Source organism: Gossypium hirsutum, chromosome A12 (genome assembly GCF_007990345.1).
Source record: "Gossypium hirsutum isolate 1008001.06 chromosome A12, Gossypium_hirsutum_v2.1, whole genome shotgun sequence".
Classification (NCBI taxonomy): Eukaryota; Viridiplantae; Streptophyta; class Magnoliopsida; order Malvales; family Malvaceae; genus Gossypium; species Gossypium hirsutum.
Window position 1 is genome coordinate 95,802,043 of NC_053435.1, and position 24,209 is coordinate 95,826,251.

General features: G+C 36.2%; 3 protein-coding genes across 8 annotated transcripts; 1 reads left to right on the top strand and 2 right to left on the bottom strand.

The window, feature by feature from the left end:
- The first annotated feature begins 1,793 nt into the window (after nucleotides 1-1,793).
- On the top strand, nucleotides 1,794-3,562 carry LOC107919356 (protein PLANT CADMIUM RESISTANCE 12). Of its 4 annotated transcripts, none has more exons than XM_041083163.1 (5): nucleotides 1,794-2,344; nucleotides 2,443-2,514; nucleotides 2,660-2,869; nucleotides 3,056-3,123; nucleotides 3,340-3,562. In XM_041083163.1, the coding sequence occupies exons 1-5, from the start codon at nucleotides 2,200-2,202 to the stop codon at nucleotides 3,352-3,354; spliced, it is 510 nt and encodes a 169-aa protein (XP_040939097.1). In that variant the 5' UTR covers nucleotides 1,794-2,199; the 3' UTR covers nucleotides 3,355-3,562. The 4 variants fall into 4 exon arrangements, 3 of the variants coding, with proteins under 3 accessions (XP_040939097.1, XP_040939098.1, XP_040939096.1); XM_041083164.1 differs by having other exon boundaries at nucleotides 3,343-3,562; XM_041083162.1 differs by having other exon boundaries at nucleotides 3,056-3,562.
- A 1,173-nt stretch (nucleotides 3,563-4,735) lies between these two features.
- On the bottom strand, nucleotides 4,736-10,144 carry LOC107918591 (transcription factor TGA2.3). 3 transcript variants are annotated; one of them, XM_016848181.2, is made up of 12 exons: nucleotides 9,762-10,144; nucleotides 8,966-9,077; nucleotides 8,649-8,755; nucleotides 8,454-8,527; nucleotides 8,147-8,341; nucleotides 7,864-7,938; nucleotides 7,722-7,781; nucleotides 6,943-7,020; nucleotides 6,691-6,748; nucleotides 5,623-5,894; nucleotides 5,277-5,522; nucleotides 4,736-5,203 (listed from the first exon to the last, which is right to left on the bottom strand). In XM_016848181.2, exons 2-12 carry the CDS (start codon nucleotides 9,031-9,033, stop codon nucleotides 5,057-5,059), a joined length of 1,380 nt encoding a protein of 459 aa, XP_016703670.1. In that variant the 5' UTR covers nucleotides 9,034-9,077; nucleotides 9,762-10,144; the 3' UTR covers nucleotides 4,736-5,056. The 3 variants fall into 3 exon arrangements, with proteins under 3 accessions (XP_016703670.1, XP_040939095.1, XP_016703671.1); XM_041083161.1 differs by lacking the exon at nucleotides 9,762-10,144 and having other exon boundaries at nucleotides 5,277-5,456; nucleotides 8,966-9,214; XM_016848182.2 differs by lacking the exons at nucleotides 8,649-8,755; nucleotides 8,966-9,077; nucleotides 9,762-10,144 and having other exon boundaries at nucleotides 8,420-8,505.
- A 1,622-nt stretch (nucleotides 10,145-11,766) lies between these two features.
- LOC107920783 (CTL-like protein DDB_G0274487) lies at nucleotides 11,767-16,016 on the bottom strand. Its single transcript, XM_016850629.2, has 7 exons — nucleotides 15,536-16,016; nucleotides 14,622-15,079; nucleotides 13,928-14,111; nucleotides 13,589-13,813; nucleotides 13,366-13,482; nucleotides 12,675-12,908; nucleotides 11,767-12,195 (listed from the first exon to the last, which is right to left on the bottom strand). The coding sequence occupies exons 1-7, from the start codon at nucleotides 15,596-15,598 to the stop codon at nucleotides 11,980-11,982; spliced, it is 1,497 nt and encodes a 498-aa protein (XP_016706118.1). The 5' UTR covers nucleotides 15,599-16,016; the 3' UTR covers nucleotides 11,767-11,979.
- Between the last annotated feature and the right edge of the window lie 8,193 nt (nucleotides 16,017-24,209).

The window sequence follows — 24,209 nt, forward strand, 5'->3', positions numbered from 1 at the left end:
AATTTTATGGCAGAAAGGTGTATGAATCTAGTTTCAAGGAAAATTAACGGAACTTAATTTGAAGTTCCGTAGCTCCAGAAATAAATTATTTAGTAAATGTATCTCGATAAAACAGTTTAAGCTGAGTATGTATAATTGTACAATTGTGGTGTTTTATCTTAAAAGCATGTTGGTAATTGCTTATTAATTTCATATGGACTTACTAAGCATTTATGCTTACTCCCTCCTTTTCATTCCTTGTAGTTTTAACAAGCTAGCTCGGAAATCGGGAACAGTCGGAGGCCCACTCACACTATCCGTATACCATCTTGGCATAATGGCTTGTATATTTTGAGTATGGCATGTATAACATTATAATCATTTTGTGTATATGGTCTTATGATATGGATATTGAGTGGTATGGAAATGCTTGGTAATGATTAGCCATTGGAATGGCTAATCATGATCATATTTGGTGTTATGTATGCTAAATTGCTAGCTAATCCATGGAAACCATGAAATAGGCAAAATTTACCATAAAATAGATTCAGACAGCAGCAGTGATGTGAGTTTGAAAAATCATTAAAAATAGTAGAGATACAATTAGATGATGAATAAAATATGGAATTGAAGAATTATTAGTCTATTTTCATATGGATGGAACAAAACAGGTATATGAGTTATATTTTATGAGAAGTTTAAATTTTTGTGAAACAGGGCCAGAGCGATTTCTGGATCCCCTATTCTGACTTTGAGAATTCACCATAAATTGTACAAATATAATTAGAAGTTATGCTTTATATGTACAGATTCCTTATTGAGTCTAATTTTATTAGAAACAAACAGAATAGTCATTGAAACTCTGTACAGGGAGATATCTGATTCGTAATACACAGAGGTCAGAGCAGTCAAACCCTAAAACAGGAGAGAATTTAACTAATAAACTGTACTAATTGGCCTGACCAAAAATTGTAGAAAAAAAATTAGTAGATAGATATATGAGTCTAGTTTAAGGAAAAATTTACGGAATTTTATTTCGAGTTTCGAAACTCGAGATATGAATTTTTAAGCAACTATGATGCAGTTGGACAGCTTGTCCGAATTTGTTTAAGTGCTCAAATAAGTTTAGTAATGCCTCGTGCTCGACTCCGGTGACGGTCTCGGGTAAGGGGGCGTTACAATAAAGGAAGAAGAAAAACAATAGAAAAAATATAAATAGGGGGAAATAATGTAAAATAAAATAAAAGAACTAAAAATATTTTTTAAAGTTTATATGTTGTGACAGCCTATTATTGGCTGAATTTTTTTAGCAAATATAACATTTTTGTGTAAAATGGGTAAATGAATAATAGTTTAAGTATCACTTGTGACAAAAAAAAAATAGGTCTTAACTTGATAAAAAAAGTATTGTTTAGATACTAATTTGTGAGTTAAGTCTTTTTTTTTTAAATAGACTCAATGGTTTGCTATCAACTTGGGGAGAAAATGTAGTTTAAGTACTACTTGTAACAAAAAAAAAGTTTAGCTAACAAGATGGAAAAAGGACATATTTTAGGTATTAATTTGTGGATTAAGTCTTGTTAAAATATTAATGTTTTTGGTTAGCATTTCTATTTTTTAAAAAATTAATTCTTTTTTAAAGATTAATGATCAAATTAACTTTAAAAACAAAAATAATGACCAAATTGATAAAAATATATAAAGATTTTGGGTTGCATATAAAAATGTAGTAATAAATTATTAATTATCCGAATTTCTATCACTCAAACATGCGTCTCTCCGTATTAAAAGGGCCGCATTCATCGGTATAAGCTACAACCCAGGGCCTCCAATGGAACGGTCTACCGAAGCAATCATAAACTATATACATGCAATATATTCAGGGAGTAAATTAAGAAGGGTGTTTTCCTTTCTGCTAATTGGTTGCATTTTAATTTAGCCTTTCGTTAAATCATGTTTCTGTTTGTAGTTTACAATGTAGATATCTGCAGTTGCATCGCCATTGATGATAATAATAATAAAAAAAACAAACATTTCAATGGAATCAGTTATTCAATTTCTTGATTAAAAGGAGGGTCCGGGTTTTGAGACAAAGAAAAGAACCCAGATTTTGGAACGGAAGAAAACATTGCAATAATGCTTTTGAGAATCCAGTTTTTAATGTGATGTAAGTGATTGGTTTGTCCCGATTTATGTTAGTGTTTCGAGCAGAGAGCAGCAATGTTTCTTCATAAACCCGAAACTGCAATCCCAGTGTTCAGACCAGACACTGAAGATTCGCCATTTCGAGCATACATGACGACGCAGTTGCCGGAAGGATTGTGGACAACCGGTCTTTGCGAGTGTTACGGAGATGTTCCTAATTGTAATCGAAAAAGGAATTCGTAAAATCTCTTTATTCCTTTTTTTTTTTTAAATTTATCTTCTGTATTTAATGTCTGGGTTGTATTTGGTTTGTTGAAGGTTTGTTTACAAGTATATGTCCGTGCATCACCATGGGACGCAATTCCGAGATTATCAATAGAGGAGAAATATGTAAGCCAACTCTTGTTTCTATCAAATTTGGTTCTGGTGTAATTTTACATTAGTTCGATAATTAGCAGATTGAGTTGGAATTTCAAAGTGTTGATGCAATAATCTAATATGCGATCATTTTCCTTATTATAAGTTGCATGAGCAGCCTGCAGATCGGCCAGCCTCCTCCACCTTGCTACAGGGGTTGTGCTTTTCGGATGGATATTTGGGTCGAAAAACCGGACCAAGTTGAGGCAACATTTTTCATTGCCAGAGTCACCCTTACCAGATTGGTGCGCTCACCTGTTGTGCATGTGGTGCACTCTTTGTCAAGAACACCGCGAACTCCGAACCCGCGGAGCCGACCCCTCCTTAGGTAAATGATATAAAATCAAGATTGGAAGATTTCAACCCTATTCTTTGAATCAGGGATCATAAACCAATCACCACAAATCCTAATTGTTTTGAACAAATTGATGCAGAATTAGATCTAAATTAATTGTGGATGCAATTGTATCCCAAAACCTTATCAATTATATAAGTTGTATTTTTTGTTTAATAGGATGGGAGGCAAATTTGTCTAAGTGGCTTAAAGATGGACTCACTCCTCCAATTGTGGTACCACGCATGGTAACGTCAACATTAAAAATAATTGATTAATTTAGTATAATGAGTTAAATAAATGAATTTATCAAAATAAATTAAATTAAACATCTTTATTTTAGATCTATTAATGGAACTTCCTAATCATTGCTATGTTTTGTTGTGCGTGGTTTTTCAAACAAAAAATATTATATGCATTTCCATGTATTTAGTATATATGGTTTTGGTTGTTTTTATATTAAGGAGACTGAAGCTTGAAAATAAGAGAGGAGATTGAAGATATTGAGATTCAACTTCAAATGTGTTGAATACCAGAGCAGCTACTAAAGCAGTTGGAGTAAACTATAAATTTGTATATGTATATTATTTTTATAAATCTCAAACAAGTTGAGCTTGTAAGAGACAATAAATCCTCGTTTTGTACCTTCATCTTCATCCAATCCATTATTTTGTGGTTTTTAACTTATATGCATTATTTTCTTCCTTGTAAAGGGATAGGTTAATAGGGGTTGATCGACTTTGGGGTCCCAAATCTTCAGGTTTTTATGGTCTAACCACTCAACAGATAAGCAATCTAGTCTACTTAACCTGCTGGTATTTTGATACCCTTATTTATTGTTTACCTCTAATTTTAAGCAATAAAAAATGAATCCCATACACAATGTATGAACCTAAACTCATTTTTTCAGTAAAAAAATGGATGTTTCTGAAAGAGAAATGCTTGAAAAATAAAGGTCCAAGTTGTTATTCTAATCCACTTTGTTCAACAAACCAATCCTTGAATATTAAATAAAATAAAATAAAGGCAATAAAGAGACAGACACGAACTAATGTACAAAAAGAGAGACAATTTGGTGGAGACAATTCAAGTGGTCTTTGGACCTCAAAAACATATATTGACCCTAAACAATGTAGTTTATCCTCCAGGTTCTACTTTAAATGTCCCACCCATGGAAATGGGAAACCAACCTTTTCCACTTCCTAAGTTTTTCTTATTACCATGGACATGAACAAAGACGACCACGTTTATGAACATGACGAGATTGATGAAGATGATGTTTTCTTTGCTGATATTCAAAGACAGATTCTACTTTTAACAGCAGATGACGACGATCATCAAGCTGCCGGAGCTGGTGTTAACAAACCGGGATCAAGAAGAAAAGCTGTTGAGAATCTCTCTTCTTCCTTCCACCATGGATGGTATTTCAGCTGTCCAGAAACCGACTCAGTACCAACTTGGCTAGCTAATCTATGGAGAACTGGCAATGGAACGGGTGTATTCATTCCCCACATCACCAAATCTACAAGACGCCACAGACCAGGTATCATTTCGAGTAAATCATTTATCTTCTATTTTTGTGCAGATTTCAGTGACTAACATTAACCCGATATCTTGCAGGAAGGAAGGATAGGCGAAAAGTTTACAGGCCAGTGGAGACCAAACATTAATGAACAATCAAGATGCAAAATCAACTGCCTGGGAGTTCAACATCGTGGTTCAAAATGTCTTGTTTCTTGTAAATAACTTTTGTGGATCATTTCCATCATTGATTACATTAGACATTGTAATATAGGGATATAGCCAATTCAGAGAAAAATTGATGCTAATATGATATGTGGATGGTTAAATACTTGGAAGAGCATTGAACTATCTAAGTTAGCATTGCACTTAAGGTGATTACAAGATGGTCAAAGTTTTGGAAGATTTGCCTCACATGTGAGATTGCTACACACAATCACAAACACATTTTGCTCAGATCCTACTTAATATACAGCAATCGTCTAAATTACTGCCATTTCCATAGGCCAGTGAGTGTAAACGACAGCAACCAAAATTTACATTTCACATTATGCTTCACCATCAAAGAATCGTCAATGGGTACCAAAAGGTGAAATAGGGAGTACACTCTGTGCAAAGCATTAATGCAGTCAAGTTGAGCTTTCATGAAATAAAATAATATCAGTTTCTAGGTCTGGCTAACCATAAGGAGCTAAGTGCCCGGAGCCGAGAAGTGTAATCACTAAAAACTAGAAGGGCTCGGGCTGCTTGGCGTGTGGTCAAAATCCGCTGCATTTGTTGCAGAGTTTGCTGCCTCAAAAGGTCAGCCTGGAAATTGAAATGTGACCCTTGTAAGAACCTGTTAAGCACATAATTTCATAGTTACCGAATGGGCAAGTACCTGGTGAAGAAAGTTTTCCAATGTGGCAAGTTTGCCCATTGCAATTGCCATCTGGCCCATGTAGTCTGCAACATTTCCAGAGGCAGAAGGACCCAGAGATGCAGATGAAAGGGTGTCTACTAAAGATTGTTGCAAAGCTTCCATTCCTTGTGATAAGGCATCTTCAGCCTGTTGAGACGACTGCTGCAGATTACATATGCCCATTAATTGTTGGTCTGTCAAAGGCTCTAGGTGGTTTCCAAGGATCTAAGTTTGAAGATCAAAATGTCATCAACCAAAACAGATAATATTTTTCAAAACACATTAAATTATGATAATAGAATGAAAATATCCAATAATTGATCACCTTCAGAAGTTCGGATGAACGAAATCCTCCCAACCACATAAAGCACCTCTCTGCAGGTGTTTTCCACATACCAGATAGCATGTGAAATACATCTGCCTTGGCACCAATGCTTTTTAGCCTGAAAACCTCATCATAATGAGCCATGACACCCCCAACAAGAATGCACAATTCATTATCCCCCATATGAGAATTTACAGCTGATCTTAAGTCATTTATCAGTCGTTGATGTTCATCAAGCCAGCGTCCATATTCCATGTCAAATGCCAGAGCAGCTGGAAGCACAAATAAGGATTACCCACGTAAGAAAATCATAATTCAAATGAACAAAACAAACATGTATTCTCCATAGTAATCCACACACTAGCTTCCAACAATCACTAGAACTTATAGCAACCATAAACACTAACAAGACCTAAGATACAGAAACTTTGGCCATAACATTTATGAGCCAGCTACCAATTACATACATTCGAACAAAAGGTAAAGGTATTTGTGCCTTTTACTGAAGACAAATCAAGCTTGAAATGCAAGCAAAACTACAGATCATAACAATCGACAAATAAAGTATCTTTTATAAGCAATTTTCTTTGTCTACTACAATCGAGCTCCATCATTTGTGCCACTCAATTACTTCAGTTTTGCTATAAGCCAACTCAATTGTCTATCTTTTAATATCCATATGAAGAACCTTAGCCTCATTCAATCAAATTGATAACAATCAAATCTTGTGTAGCCTGCAACGACTCTTATGCAAACACGTATCTTAATTGGGTTAACCAGACTTCAATCATTAATGAACAGTATCAATCCAAGTATCTCCAAATGACCAGTCATATGCTTTCTCGAGTTATGATGCCAGGGACCAGGTAATTATAAATTATAATTGTAGGGAAATTACATATTTATGAACTGCAACAGAGGGAAGGTTGACGCCACAACTAAATAATTCTATCAACCTTAAGTACCCTGAATCACATTCTTTGGGGATACTTTTAGAGGTGTAAATCCAAAACTAGTCAACAGTTAGAACTATGACTCGACAGACAACAGTATCTAAAATCTCCTCACCATTTCCCGCAACTGTATGGCCATGGTCCCCAGAAAGTCCAGATGCAATAAAAATACCCTACATTAGAAAAAAAGCTGATTAGGAACAAAAATACTTTGGTTTAACCACCAATAATAAATATGTCAACCTTTGAATCTATGCCACTGGATTAACAAAAACAATAGAAGGAAAAGAAGGTGCACCCAGAACAAGAGATCGTAAATTTCCACTCTTAAACCACAACCTTCAATAAAAAGAATTCATCATCATACCTGCTGCCGTGCCCTTTGAAGCTCTTGCTCTAGTTCTGTAAGCCTGAGTCGACTACTCTCAAGCTGCTGGACATAGGCCTATCCAAAAGGAGGTAGAAGAAAACTGAAAATTACATATACCGAAAGCCAAAAATAAAGGTAACAAATGAAAAAACAATGAGAGGAAATAAAAACAAGTGCTGCATTTCCATAAACATCACTAGAGTCATGCATTAGTAACACCAATTGATAAGGGGTAAAGTCACCAACACTTATTTCTTTCCTTTACTAGCCATATTCTAACCAAGATGTAGAATACGCAGAAGATCAAATATAACCTTTATATATATGCATAGAAGGACAATTAAATACATTTTCACAGAGAGAAATTACATCTGGTAACTTCTACTCATGGTATATTCCCGATGACTTAAGCCAATAGGGTACGTACTCAGCCACCTCAGTTAGATTGTTTACCTACCATTTCAGATATATTTCTAGTCGGATTTAAACACTAAAGAGCGCACTCAGGAACCGGCCTTGCTTTCAGACATAATGCACAAATGAAGCACTGAAACTGAATGCAATGCATCCTACCTTTCCCCTAGATTTATAAGGCATCAACTTTTCAACTCTTTGATAAAGTTCATAGGAAGTTAAAACACTACAAAGTGTCAATGTTATTCTCAGCTTTCATGGTTCACAATCAAGGCCTATCAGACAGCGCATGTATCCCATTTATCAAGCATAGATAAGAAAAAATACAAACAATAATAATAAACAAGAAAAATACACATTACTTTTTTCCTCAATCTACTCTTCCTTGCAGCTTCTCGATTCTGAGCAAGCCTGCGAAGTGTCTGAAGGGAAAAACAAGTAAGAAGTTGCACGGATGTCAAATAGTAAAATTAACTGCACAACAACTTTAGTAATTTTAACAACCTTTTGATCACCACTTTTTGACTTGGATTGATCCACCGAATCCACCATTACAGCTGCATTTTGAACTCCATGAAGCTATAACACCATTAAGAAGTAGCAATCATTATCAGAACCCAGATTTAAGAGGCAATGCCCTATGACAAATAATTATGCTTTGCAACCATTCTTTTTTATCGGATTTCTTTGGTCAGTTAACAAGTTCGAGCCAAAACATTTTCAAAATCAGTTGGAAAGATTGATCAGTGTCAAACCAGATTTGGGGTAGAAGAAACAGAGACATAACCTGGTTTTTATGGTCAGTGTCAACATCAGTAGAAGTGTCAGTCTGTTGGCTATTATCAGCAAGGCCAGAGTCAGCCCAGTTCTCAATATGGCCATTTCCCAACGAGGCACCAAATGTTGCGCCCTTCTGGTACATGAACTGCCCTGTATCCAAACACCCCGTTCCACTTGAAACTATCGCTGTTGCACCAATGCTCTGAGGGAAAGTAAAACCATTTGCAAAGAGCGTCATCAAAACTATACGAAATATATGCAGCAAAGGCTTATCACTTACGTTCAAAGAGATAGGTTGGTAGAGGGTTGAGTACCGTGTTCAAGGCGCCATAGTGCAAGCAATTAGCAACAACACCAACATTGTTGGATTTTAAACTAAAAATGGAGCCTACAAGGAATTATATAAACAGACAAGGTAGTTAGAGAGGCTTAAAATCCCATAGAGTAGTTAAGAAAAAGGGAAGAACCCATATTTATATTTATATAGATATAAAAAGAAGAAAGTATACTTGGGCTTAAATCAAAAGCATCATCGTGATGAAAAGCAGCAGCGGAATGATCAAGCTCTCCAAGATCCGGGAAACGCGTCTGGTTACGGCTATTACAATCGTCTCCTCTGTTTCCAATTGAAACAGACACCCAAAAAGTAAGAAGAACAAAGCATGTTTCTTTCTTTGTACTACGACAGGGAATATAAAGCAGCCACCTTTCCTTTCTTTTTTTTCTTCGACATACATATAAAACTATAACAGTATAACCATTGCCTTGTAATCAAAGACATGCCGGTTCAACCCAAGACGGTGACTTTAAGTGAAAGTAAATATACCTGAGAAAGAAAGAAGAGTGGCAAAACATGTCTGGATTAGTAGTTGCGGCAGCTTTGAAGCTCTGCATTTTTCCTTCCCTCTTTTTCTACAAAGTGTGACTCTGTTGCGTTCCTATGAAAGGAAGGTAGAGAGAGAAAGAGCGAGTAAAAAAGACAATGAATGAAGTGGGAGAAAATCTTCGTGAGAAGGATCTTTAATGGAGGAAGGGGATATCGTATCAGTACGGGTTTTTCTTTATTAAAATTTGGTTGATATGAGTTTTAAGAAACACGTCAGGGTCTTTTTTTTTTAAATAGAGTTTCAGAGTTGGCATTTTAGCTTCCCAATAAAACCCCACCGTTTTCCTGCATCATTTCCTCATTCTCTCCTTGCTGTGCGTTTGCTCCACTCTCCCTTTCGTCAACTTTCTATAATTTTGCCTCTGCCAAAATACTTCTCTTACATGCTAAAAGATTTAGCAGCAAACAGATTTGTCTCAATTTCAGTTCATTATTGTGATGCTTTTGTATCCATTCATAAAGCTAGTGACTTATTCATTGTCAGAGTTTTAGTTAAAGAGGGTTACTTAATCCAATATTTTTGAATTAGTAGCTTAGAGTCATTGTTCTTGGCTTGATATACAACACAACAGTTATCAAAGTAGATAAAAATTCATGATCAAGAACCGAAATTTGAACCCTGACACTACAGTGTGAGGCAGTTGGGAAAAGCTTCCATACAACAGTGACCTTACTCTGAGGGAAAACGCTAGGCTTAATTTCAGTGTTGAGTTGTACAAATATTAAAAGTACTTACATGCATGCACCAATAATACTATAGTAAAGACTAGCAATGCATTTGAGGCTGGTGTAGTGATATTCATTTTTGCACGCTCTGTACGTACGAGTGAGTAGTAAAGAAGCCCACTGCCCAAGACAAGAAACTCCCCTCTCCCAAAAGGCCAAAACCCTTGTTTTCTTTCTCTCTCTATGCCTCAATTGGTCATCTCTCTGCCGGGCATATGAGACGATTCTTTCTTCTCTCTAGACTTGATGAAGAGGAAGTGTGTGCAATGCGGCTACTGGCTGTTTTAGTAGTAGGCTCAGGGAAGGGAAGAGCTAGCTACGGCTGGGATTCCTTTTCTTCTATTATTATTATATTCTTTTTTATCTCTCTCTACAGTAAACGACTCTTCTTAATAGCCCTGGGGAAGAGTGTCTGCGCGGCTTAATGATGTGACGGTGATGAGATGTCATCCAATAATTTAATTCCGCCTAACAGTACCTTCTTGGTCTTTTCCTTCTGAAATTGAGAAAAATATAAACATGAACTTTAATGAGGAAGAAGGGATTCAATTCCAACAAGGGGGTTTGATTGAAAGCAACAACTTGGTTTATTGTATTGAAGGGACCAAGCCCGCCCCCCGCCCCCCCCCCTTCCCCCAAAGGCAGAAGAGCAGGCTATATTTATTGTTTATCTATTGATAAGATTTTGTTGTCTTGTGGTTGTGGTTATGTTAATAAGTTTATACGAAAAACATAATAGTAACGTTTCATGATCTAATATTAATGTGATTCTGAGTTCTTCTGACAGTGATAGAAGAGAAAAAAAAAACGTTGTGAATTTATGACGCATCTGATACGGCAATCATACAGTTATGACGTGCTTTAGTTGGGTTACTTTCTTTGGGGCGTTTTATTTATGGGATTATGTTTTGATGTACTACAAAATGCAGAGTTTAAAAGAGTAAAAAACTTTTCAGCCTGGGTCTTGTCATGTATGTATGTATGTGTATTGTCTGTCACGTGAGAGAGACCAGCCAAGGAAGGGACTAGGGAGGAGCTTCCTCTCCTTCCCTTTGGGAATTATGTGAGTACCGTCTGATTAACCTACACCTTCATTGTCTAATTCCCATATGCAGCTACTGTTTTCGCACTCTGTTTAGTTTCCATTTTCTTGCTATTTAATTTGTACGTAGGATAAGGATCAGTATCATCTTTACATTACACTGCTTAGTTGAGTGGTGCTTGCTTTGCCTTGCCCAACTTCTTTCACTCGTTTTTCTTTTTCAATTAGGACTATAAACTTAGGGGTGTTATTACCTTTTCTTTTCTGGAGTTTAGTTATTACTCTTCTGGTTTATATTTGGGTAGACAAAATCAAGCCATACAAAATGAGTTTTGCTCATCCAAAAATATGAATGCACTCTCCTGACACGGCTGATGATTATCCAAGTTTGACAATTAATGCAAAGTAAAGAAAAAAGAGACATATCATAACAATATTGAGTGTTGAGGTGTGGTTTAGAATGAAGTTTTAACAAAGTAATGAATTGATCTCGTAACATTTATTAAGAGAAATTAGTAATGAATAACTTAACCTTCTTTAAAAGTCGTAGTATCCAAAGCAAAGCAAGGGTGATATTAATAAAAGAAGCACTCTCCTCAAAGTATGCGTAGAAAAGGAAGAGGCGTGAAAGCAAAGGAATAGGAAGCTGTATTTGTTGGTTAACCATCATCAGACCAATTGGCACAGCACTTCTGCATCTAAACGATGGTTGAAAGTCATGGATCCTCACAATTCATTTTCTCTAGTGTATACAAAAGGTAAGCTTGTGTTTCGCCCCAATATCTGTGCATATCCAGCCCCAGGGTTCAGCTCCTCCACTTTTTTGCATTGGTATCCAACTCCTATCTGAGTGACGCATGACATGAGCCTTGACCTTCTGACTCCTAAACAAAGCCGAGCCTTTAATCGAGTCCCTATCAAAAGCATTATCTGGAACATGATAAAAACATAAGGGCTTTGTTCCCTTGGCAAGTGAAAGGAACTTCTTTGCATTTTTATTAGGACCATTTCCACCCATGTTCTCTCTACAATATTCAATGAACTCCAAAAATATAAAAATAACCTGCTGGAACTTGCAACAAATATTGAAGAAAAAAACCATTTGGCAAGTACACTATTAAACAAACTCATCTATATTTGGAATAGTAATTTTAGAGTATGAATTACACTTGATATAGGTAAGTTTTCAAAGATGGAATGTATCTTGCATGTGGCTGTCAAGCTGGTTCTGAGTCAATACTTCCCTGGCTCGTGCACTCCTATGTTGCAGACGCTGGTGCAGCGTCTCCGACATTTGGTTAAAGAACTGAGGATCCCATCTTCGAATCAAGGAAGGGTCTTCTGCATAACAGATGTATATAGATGTAACAGCACTTTCAACAACCACCATTGCAAGTCCCACCTGCACCAGGTATTTTGCATATCTTAATCTCCAAATAACAAAGGAAGTGAGAATATAATTGATCCTAAAGATTAATTATTAGCAGTAACATAGCTTAAGTACATGGTTTATAATAATCAGTTTGTTATTCATACACATGAAAAACCAACAACTCAAAGAAAAACCAATAATAACTTGAGCAGAAATTTCCCATTGACTAGCATTCAGTATTTCTTATATTGAAAGAGGACTCTGCTATCTTATAGGAGTGAAGTCACATACAAACTGCAAAAAGACACTAGAAGAGGTGCGTCTACTTTAGAAAGAAAGAGGAGTCAATTTATCTAAACAGATAAGGTCATTTTTACTGCAAAACAAGGGTGAAAAAGGGAAAAAGAAAACATTGCTGAAGATTAACCCTAAACCAAAATAGGCAACTAGGATCCTGATTGTATTACCAATAGGAACACATATAGTTGAAGAATAGAAAATGCACTAACCAAGACCATTCCCATCAACATTGCAGTTGACCCCACCATAATCACTCTGTCCCTCCAAGTAATCCAAGTCCAAACACCAGCACAAGTTCCAGTGATAAGACCACCCAAGATAGTACCCATCAGCAGAACAGCACCCGAACAATCATAGGCAACTAGTGCTTCAACTCCAGTTGACTGGAATAACTCCCAGGCATCCCTTGCCGATCGGTTAAAACCTTTCCCATAAACAGCTATCTGGTAGGACCAGAGCATGCAAAACCGTACTATGGTAATGTAATATTCCAGGAACTTAAAACAAGAAGCACTTTATATAATATTACTATGTATCATGCGAAATCAACTGCTCAATTTTTTTTTTTAAAAGAATCTCCTTTGTGGCTAAACATGTCATCCACCATCCAACTACACAACGAAAACAAAAAATTCTCTTGCCTAGAAAATTCATGGGATAAATGGACACGTTTCAAATAGGAAGAATCACATGCAACAAATTGACCTAAAACCCTTGGATACCCCTTCACTCAAAAAAGTAATGTCTGAGACTCTAAGTTACAATTCTGATGTGCCCCTAAGATAAACAAATGCCGTAAAAAAGTCGATATCCGTGCTAAATTGAAAATGTCGCTACAAAACGGACAAAAGAATTATCATATACATAAGAGAGGTTCCCAAGAGAAAGGCATAAAACTACCTGGACGTAGGCATACTTGTTGAAAAATCGAACAAGGGTCTCCACAAGCTGAAACAAAAAATCAACGCAGCAAAGCAAGCATTCATTGTTGCCAATTTTGGACCGGAATCCCCTGATCTAAAATGCATTTGGAAATAAAATGATGAAAACCGGAAGCATTCATTTGATTCTTGAGTATTAAAATAGTGAACCAGTTGAAAAAAGTATATGCTGGTGTGCTTACTTCCCATCGCAGAGTCCGAATAGCAGCTGTGAAAAGTGACCCGTAACAAATGCTTCCAAAGGATGTTGTTACAGCATATCGTAGGGATTTCATCAATGAGTTGGGAGGCATTGATGAAGCATTTCGACCGCCATGAAGAAGCACGAGAAACACAAGCCCGGACACTATAACATGTACAGTATTGCAGAGGACAGCACCAGTCCAAAATAAGCTTACAGAGAGAACCTGCAAATATCGGTGGCACATTACTAGCTTTATTAAGACTTAATTGACCATTTTTCTAATAATAATCATTGCAGCAACATCAGACAGAATTAAGGGCAAAACTTGCCAGCTCACCACAAGAAGCCACCAGCGTCCTAGGTCACCCCTGCTTGAAGCCACAACACCAGCCGCTCCAAAAGACCATATGCCCATCCATAAAAGCATGACTGCCATAAATGCATATGCTACTCTTGTAACTTCAGGAAGACTCCATACCAGTTTAACAGCTTTTTGCAAGACCAGCATGGTGAATGGAAGTCTGTCAAAAGATAAAGGGAAAAAAAATCTAGTCAAAGCAAACTTCATAAGATCTGATTAGACATATTGACTCCTCTTTCTAAAGGGAAAAAAATCTAGCTTGTGTGGACTCGGTTCAGTGACCCTTCTCCTAATTCTACTACAGGTTTCTCAACTATATAAACCAAGGCTCCAGTGCATTATTAGAATTACCTACTTGTTGTCAATACTAACTATCAAAAAAAAATTTTAACATTTCAAATTTGTAAAAAGGTAATTTCAGATCTCAATAGAACCGAAAAGTTGCTTCATATGAAGATTGATCAATTTATTCAATTTTCCAAAAAATGGAGTAACTTCTATACAAACAAGGAAATATTTCAGTCAACAGATGAAATTATTAACAGTAATTAACAGATAAAGACTTGTAACCTGCTTCTTCAATCTTTATACAACATACAAGACCAAGAACCAATAAGTCCTAGAAGAAACATTTCATAATTACCAAAAAATTAGTAGTCCTAGTTTATACCTGTCTATAACTGCTATGACATACAAGAACTGTAGCGCAGCACCAGTTGCAAAGGCCACGCCCCAGAAAAATTGTTCGCACCAGAAACATAAAACACTAATCACAGCAAGGTATGTTGTCAAAATATGAACTGAAACCTTCATCATTTGGTTAGCGCGTGAACCAAGCAACAACAACCAAATACATCCAAGACCGGTACCAACCCCACCGGCAACAGCATACTTGGGCCAATAAGTCTCCGTCAATCCGTTATTATTCTCCCAAAACCCTTCAGTATATCTATCAATGTTTAGCCTATCTGCTGTCTTAAACCTATTGAGTCCAAAAATGGCGAGCAAAACTCCTAACACAATCAAATGAATTATGAATATTGCTAACCAGAAAACATCACGCCAATGACGCAACTCTGGAGAAAACGTTTGATCAGCATCTATAATTCTTTCATTCCTCCCTACATTCTGAAACCAAAAAGAAAAAGGCAATAAATTTAGAGTACACAAATTTTATCAGTGATTCAGTCATTGACCTTAAAAACCAACAGGAAAAAAAAGAAGTTTCCGATTATAAACATATTCAGACTCACGCTGAACAATTAAAATTGGTAGAGCCATTAATTGATAGAATTTGAGACTTCAACATCAACATAAACCATTAATTATTAGTCTATATCAAAACCAAAACAAAAAACTAGTCATATGACGAAGGAAAGACAACGTAATTGAACAACTAAAGATCACGATTTTACTTCAGAAAAAAAAAACTTGGGAATTCAGATTATTAGTTTGTTGTACAAAATTGAAGTCAACAAGAAATATAACTACTCCGTGAGAAAGGAAAAAAAAAAGGTAGAATGTTTGACTAATGGGACAGAAAATTCGACCAGAAATGTAGTGAAATAAATGGTTGAGGAATACCTGATCGACGGTGGCGATGGATGCAGAATCAGAGGAAGAGGAAGAGATGTTAGAGTCGCTCATGGAGGAGAGAGAGGAGACAAACCCTTTCCTGGAATGGGATTAGAGCATTACGTTTTGAGTCAATTCTGAAAGTTGAAGCAAAGGTTTTGAGCTTTATATATATATATATATATATATATATGTGATCAACTACAACTCAAGACTTTGTCAAAGTCGAGGAAGAAAACGTGAAGAAGGTGGTTTGAAAACAACAGTGAAAATAGGAGGAAATGTGAATGGGGTAGATTAGGGTTTCTTTTGTGAAGAAATTTGGGAAGGATTGGGAGGAAATGGAGGAGGGATAGGATTATTCGTGGCTCTTGCTACTAATAACTAATTAAATTATTAATAACTGAAAGTTAATGAGAAAGTGAAGAAGTAAGAAGTTGTTGATGGCGGATTCGCCTGTTTGTAGTTCTTTGCGTTGCGTTTGGCGGTTGCGGCGCTCTTCTCTCTCCCTCTTTTTGTTAAAATATGTATTACACATGCTACGTCAATTCGTAAAAAAAAATCAAACCAATTTAATTAAATTAAAAAAATGTATGTATTAAATTTAACTAAATTTAAATATAAAAATAAATAATATGTATATACAAAAACTAATATAGTAAAATTTGACCATAAAATAATCACCTACTACCCACAAAAATATGTAAATGACGTGGACTAATCATTATAAGAATATAATTATTTTGATATTGAAGTTAGTATACTATAGTATCATTTAAATCTTTGTTTAGGTTTGGTTAACAAGTCAATTAAATATTAATTAATTATTATAGGATTTTTTTATATTTTTAATAAAAAATCATTAATAATATTTAAACTATCTGTTCAATTTAATTAAAAATTTGTGTTGGTATTTTTTTTATTTTTTAATATTATTACACAAACTTTTTCACTTATATTATTTATATATTAATAATATTGTTCAGTTAGTATCTACTTAATCAAAAGTAATGAGCTTTTCTTTAAGTAAGCCATCACTCTCCCTATATTCTAATTGTTAAATTTTTTTTATAACTTTACTTTTAATGTTGAATTTTTTTCACAAACATGATCACATGTTAAATAATGCTAACTATCAATATGATATTTTAATATGTTATAAAAAATGACAATGCGAATTACAAAGTAAGTAAATTACATTTAATTTTTTTAATTACATATATTTACCTATTTGAGTTTACTTTTTGCAACAATTTAAACTAATTTAATTTATTTTAAATTAGTATGCATTGATTAAACTTTGCGTTGGTTTTCCCATAAAACCACTAGTATTTCTTTGTTAGAGACCATATGAGTTAGTTTAGGGTGCAGTTAGTTAGTTAGCCAATACAGTTAGCAATCTGTTGAAGAGTAGTTATTGAAAGCTCTACATATACTCATTGTTAAGAATGTACAAAGATAAGACAGATTCGCTAATTCATTTCAGTTTATTTCCTTCTATTGTTGAATATTACCAAGACTTGTACCTAGTTCTTTACATGGTATCTTTCGCCAATTGATTCTGGACCTCTGGCTATCATGACTTCAGCAAATTCTGCTTTCGGTGAGCCTGGTTCCACTGTGTTCACTGGTGATTGTGTCACTACCGTGTTTTCTCGACACAAGGTGGTCAAGCTTGATGATGATACATATCTTCAATGGCACAAACAGGTAAAGTTAATTGTTGATAGTTATAGATTAACTGGTTTATTAGATGGTACCTTACCTCCGCCATCAAGGTTCGTTCAAACGCAAAACGAAAATTTTGCTCCAAATCCGTCGGCCCTAGTGTTCACGCAACAAGATAAACTCCTGACCTCGTGGCTCTTGTCCACTGTTAGTCCTTCCCTTCAGCCTTCCTTCACCGATGCTTCCACTGCATGCGATGTCTGGACCACAGCAATAAATATATTTGCGGCTAATACTAGTAAGAAGCAATCGAGGATCCGTTATGAACTCCACTCTTTAAAAAAAGGTAATCTTTCTATTAAAGATTATGTCGCACGAATCAAGAGTTTGTGTGCTCTTTTAGAAACCTCTGGTTCTCGAATCTCTGAGGATGAGAAGATTGAAGTGATACTTGCAGGGTTACCGCCAGAGTTCGACGTTGTTATCTCCTCCACCTTGCTCTAGGCTGGTGTTCTGCCATTCAAAAGGTTGGTAGATACGTTGGTCGAGTGTGAATCTCATCAAGCTCGTACGATTCAAGGGTGGCCTTCCATGCCAATCTTGTTGAGAGTGCGTCATTCGTGGTGGGGACCATTCGTGGTGGCCCTAAGTCCGCTCGTGGTCATGGGCAAAGCTTTCGATCTCCCCTCCAGTGTTAGATCTGCAATCGCTTTGGTCATATGGCCCAAAAGTGTTACTATTGATACTATCGAGAGGATAGGTCACCGTCGGGAGCTCTGGCTGTGCATCAAGGAGATCCATTTGTATTTGATGGTTATGGTCCTTCTCTGATACCTGCGTCTGGTTTTGGCATGGTTGCACCGTATGGAGAAAGGGTACGTGAGGAGGAGCCTAATCTAGTGAAGTGCCCTAGGTTTAGCTCTGGTCGAAATCAATTTGCTGATGGTCAAGTTCCATATACTACTGGTCAGAATCTATATGCTGGTGATGAAGGTCAACACTACTTGATGGCCGGCTATTGTAGTAGACCTTTGGCACATGGGCCGAATGTGACTTATGCTTCGCCTGAGCCGACCACAACTAGGCCAAATAGTGGGCCACATGTTTCTATACGTGGTTTTAGAGTATCAAATGCTGCTGGACCGTATGACACTACTAAGCCGAATGCTTATCTTTTCCAAAATAGGCTGAATGCTCATCTTTTCCAAAATAGGTTGAATGCTCCTCTTTTTCAAAATAAGTCGAATGTTCCTTTCATTCCAAATGAGCCGTCACCCAACTATGTTCAAGTTGGTCCGTCTCCTGGTTCAAGACTGAATGTTAGACCGACTGGTGATGGTCCTGTTCTGCAACCCACCAAACCACGAGCTCGTGTATACTCCGAGTCTGATCCGTACATTGAGCTTCCTCGAGTAGGCGATTTGCATGCATCTGATTATTCTGATTATTCTGGGTCCCATATCTATACTGCTCAGGTAGGGTCCAATAGTGGTGACAATGATTCATACATTCCAATTCCCGTTGGTACCACATCTTGGTATCCTGACTCTAGTGCGAGCAATCATGTCTGTCGTGACGCATCAGCATTACGTGATGTCACACCGTATTCAAGCACGTCTTCGTTTTTAATCTGTGATGGGTCTTTGGCTGTGATTTCATCTGTTCGTAATGGTGTTTTACCTGCTCATTCTAAATTGCTACATTTATCTAATATTTTGTGTGTACGGAGTATATGGAAGAATCTCTTATCCGTGTCACAGTTTGCTTATAATAATGATGTGTTTTTTTAGTTTCATCCTACGTATTATGTTATTAAGGACGCCGTGACTCGAGAAACTTTGCTGAAGAGTCATATTCGTGTTGGACTATATCATTTCCCTGTGCCAGTTGTGTCTGCACCATCTACTGATGTTTCGTTTGCTGCTCATTTGAAGTTTCCAAATAAGACTGAGAATTGACCTATTTTTGCTTTATAGCATAATCGTCTTAGTTAAGACTGCTCTAAATAAATGTAATATTGTTTCTAATAAATATTGTCTTAATGATGTATGTACTGCGTGTCAAAAAGGGCGGTCACATAAATTGCCTTTATCACTTTCGACCATTGAATATATTTCCTTTGACTTGGTTGCTTCTGATCTTTAGGGACCCGAGTCTGTTGCCTGTGATAATAAGTGGTATTATATTTCATTTATTGATATGTCTACCAGATTTACATGGGTTTATCTTCTAAGTCAAAAGTCTCAGGCGATTGAATGCTTTACTCGGTTTTAGCAGCTAGTCAAAACACAATTTGGCAAGTCTATTAAACAACTCTAGAGTGATTGGGACGGAGAGTATCAGACCTTCACGTTTGTTGTAGCGTCTCAAGGGATTGTGCATCGCTTGACATGTCCTTATACTTCCGAAAAAATGGCCTAGCTGAGCGGAAACATCGACACATTGTTGCAATGGGACTTATGTTGTTAGCTCAAGCAAGCATATCCATGGAGTACTGGGGATATGCATTTTGTTATGCGGTTCATCTGATCAATCATCTTCCCACTGCTGTTTTTCAGGGACAATTTATGTTTAAGGCTCTTTAGGGGACTGATCCCACCTATGATCATCTACGGGTTTTTGGTTGTTGTTGTTACCTTTAATTACGTCCGTTTACAACTTATAAGTTAGAGTTTCGATTCCAATCTCCTACATTTTTGGGTTACGGTTCTCAATGCAAAGGGTACCAATGTTTGATGAAAACAAGTTTCTATTTGCTGTTGCGTCTGTCTTCGAGGGTTCTGTCCCACAGTCTAGTAAGTCTGTTACAACTGTTATCCCTTTTGTTCGGACAGTCTCCTCTCAACCTCTTAAGTTTTTTACGACGTCACCATCTGTGCCAGTCTCTTCACCCAATGTAAATTTTGTTCCATCTCCATCTGCCACATTTCAAGAAGGACCTGGTTTTGCTCATGATCCTCATCACTTGCCTGTCTCAAGTGATGATGCTCAACCTGTCCTGAGTTTCTCTGCTCATGATCAGTCGGTTACCAGGTTCTCTAAATGTTCCACGTCATCTGTTAGTCCAAATTGCTCATTACCTGTTGTCAATACTCACCCAATGGCGACTCGGGCTGAGGCAGGAGTTTTTAAACCCAAGGTTTTGTCTGTTGAAGCTATGGAACTGTCTACGATTGAAGAAGCTTTATCTACCTCTGAGTGGCGGGCTGCTGCACAAGCCGAGTATGTTGCGCTTATTCATAATTCTACATGGGAGCTTGTTCCACTACCCCCTAACCGTAAGGTCATTGGGTGCAAGTGGCTATTCAAAATCAAAAGGAACCCTGATGGTACTATTGCTAAGCGAAAGGCTCGGTTAGTGGCCAAAGGTTGCTCCCAAGTTATTGAGTGTGATTTCAAGGAAACGTTTAGTCCTGTGGTGAAACCTATCACTATTCGTGTTATTTTATCTATTGCTATTTCCAGAGGATGGCCACTTCGACAGGTGGATATTAATAATGCCTTTTTAAATGTTGATCTTGACACTGAAGTTTTTATGCAACAACCTCCAGGTTATGTTCAGTTCGATTCGACTGGAAAACCCTTTGTGTGCTGTCTGAAGAAAGCTTTATATGTTCTTCGTCAAGCTCCCCGTGCGTGGTTTGAGAACCTGAAATATTTCTGGTCTCTGTTGGGTACGTTGTATCCAAATCTGATGCTTCCTTGTTTGTGAGAATCAAGTCTGGTTTAACTCTCTATGTCCTTGTGTATGTCAATGATATTATTTGTAATACCCCATACCCGTACCTGAGACCGGGATAGGAGACGAGGTATTACCGAAATTTTCAGAATAATTTCAATTAATTTATATTATTTAGTATTCATGTTTCATGTTTCATGTAACATCCTTTTCATATATTCAATTCAAAATATCATATAAAATACGATACAATACTTAAATTGTTATATTTACATGCTCATTCAGGGTATCCAAACCTACCTGACTAAATTGCAGAAATACCAAGATTTAGGGGCATATTGGTAATTTACCATTTTCCCAAATTTCACCCAATCTTAAATTGATAATTTCATTCAATTTATTAATTTAGATAATAAAACAATTTATTCCCTTCAATTTAGTCATTTTTGACATTTTTACAAAATTACCCCCTAAAGTTTTACTTTTATTCAATTTAGTCCGTGAGTCTAAAACATACAAATTAGCCATGCTAGCTGAATATTCATACATATATTCCTCCTCCTCCTCTCCATTCCATATCCTTAATTTATATAACATGCAACAAGTAACATTATCAATAATTTCACTATTTACTTATGTATATTCAAAACTGTTCATTTGCATCATAGTCACTAAATTATTTATATCTTAAGATACAGAACTCGAAATTAAGATCCGAAAATTTTTCCTGAAACTAGACTTACTTATCTTATTACCATAAAATTTTCAGAATTTTTGGTTTAGCCAATAAGTACAGTTTATTCTTTAAAGTTGCCCCTGTTCTGCTGTCTGACAATTCCGACCCTTATTCACTAAGAATTAATTATCTCATCGTACGAGATTCGGATGATATTCCTGCTTATTTCTATTGAAAATAGACTCTTTAAGGCTTTTAAACATATAAATTTAATCCCTTAATTATTTTTCTCCAATTTTTTATGATTTTCCAAAGTCAGAACAGGGGAACCCGAAATCATTCTAACCTTGTCTCACAAAATTCATTATATCTCATAATTTACAAATCCGTTGCTTACACCGTTTCTTCTATGAAAAACTAGACTCAATAAGATTTAATTTAATATTTTATTCATCTTATAATTAAATTTATACAATTTATGGTGATTTTTCAAAGTTAGTCTACTGCTGCTGTCCAATATTGTTTTAGTTCAAGATGTTTATTACCATTTTTCCTCTAAATTTCACAGGTCATACAATTCAGTCCTTGCTCAATTAGCCCATCTATTAAGCTAATTTTTCTCAATTAACATTTTATTCCATCATTCTAAACTATTACACAACCTTTGAAAATCAGAATTTTAACACTAAACCCTATTCACAACTTTTTCACAATTAGGTCCTAAAATCAATTTCTATTGAAATTACTTGATAAAATCATCAAACAACAAAATCGAAGCTTCAAATTCATTTTATTTCATCATAAACAGCTAACACTTATCAATGATAGCTTTTAATTTTGTTCATAAAATAGAAAACTAATGAATTAAACACTTGGACCTAATTGTAAAAGTCACAAAAACATAAAAATCTCAAAGAAAAGGGCAAGAATTGAACTCACATATGTCAAAGTATGAAAAACCAGTAGCTTTCAGACCTCCCATGGCGTTTTTGCTAAAGAAAAATGATGATATCTCTAGATTTTTCAAATTTGTCTTGTTTTATATGTTTAATTTGCAAAATTTCCCATTTTGCCCCTTGTTTCTCCTTGTCTTTTTTGCTGATTTTCTTGCCCAACCGTCCAGCCCATACAATTTGGGTCCAATTTCCTTTAAATCCCTCCTTTTTAATCACTTAAACTATTTAATTACAATTTAATAAATTTTGCACTATTTTCAATTTAGTCTTTTTTAATTAATTGACTAACCAAACGTTAAAATTTTCTAACGAAACTTTAATACTAACTTAATAACACTCCATAAATATTTATAAAAATATTTATGGCTCGGTTTATAAATCTGAGGTCTCGATACCTCGTTTTCAACTAAATTTACCTGATTAATTCTTTTAAAATCGCAAAATTCACTAATTAAAAGTAATTCTTTTAAGTTCACGCTTGGCCTATAATTATTATTTGTTAAAATTTCTAAACTTACTCATCAGATTTAGTGATCTCGAATCACTGTTTCCGACACCACTGAAAAATTTGGCTGTTACATTATTATTACTAGAAGCTTGTCTACCTTTATAGAGTGGTTTGTTCAGCTTTAAATGATGAGTTCTCGCTTAAGGATATGAGTGATCTTCACTATTTCCTTGGGGTAGAAGTTACTCATTCCTCATCCGAGTGCCTTCATCTCTGTCAAATAAAGTATATACGGGATATTCTTGACAGGTGTTCCATGACCAATGCAAAGAGTGTTCATACACCAATGGTTAGCTCGTCTACCATGTCCAAAGATGATGGTGAGCGTTTAGAGGACCGGACTGAGTATAGGAGTCTTGCTGGTGCATTGCAGTATGTTGTTCTTACTAGGCCTGATGTTGCATATGCGGTAAATTGGGTCTGTCAGTTCATGCATAATCCTTCTACTATTCATATGGCTGCTCTGAAATGCATTTTGCGATATTTATGTGGCACGCTTAATTTTGGTATTGTTCTTCGCCTATCCACTCAGTTGTCTTTGGTTGGATATGCTAACGCCAACTGGGGGTTAGATTTTGACAATCGGCGATCAACCTCCGGATATTATGTTTATTTTGGTCACACTCCTGTATCTTTGTGCTCTAAGAAACAACAAATGGTTTCTCGATCGACCGTTGAGGCTGAATATAGGAGTCTTGCTGCAATCACCAGTGAGGTTACTTGGTTAGTGTTACTTTTTCAAGAACTGCATGTTCAGTCTCCCGATACTCCTAATATTTGGTGTGATAATTCTAGTGCGGTTGCTGTCGCAGCTAATCCTGTCTTACATTCTAAGTTCAAGCACGTTGAGTTGGATTTGTTTTTTATTCGTGAAAAGGTTGCTAATGGTTCTATTGTGGTTGGAGAGGTTCCTGCCTGTGATCAAGTTGCTGATGTTCTCACCAAGCCACTTTCAGTGTCATATTTTACTCGGTTTCGAAATATCCTTCGGGTCTTGCGCGTCGAGAAGATGGATGAATGTTAGAGATCATATGAGTTAGTTTAAGGTGCAATTAGTCAATTAACCAATACAGCTAGTATTGGAACCCACCCATTGTTTGAAAAGTCAAAAAAAGGGTGGGCACCGAAAGTAGAAAGTAAGATTGGTTGGCAAGTTGGGTTAAAAGTTGGCATGGGATAATTCCAATTTTGGTCCC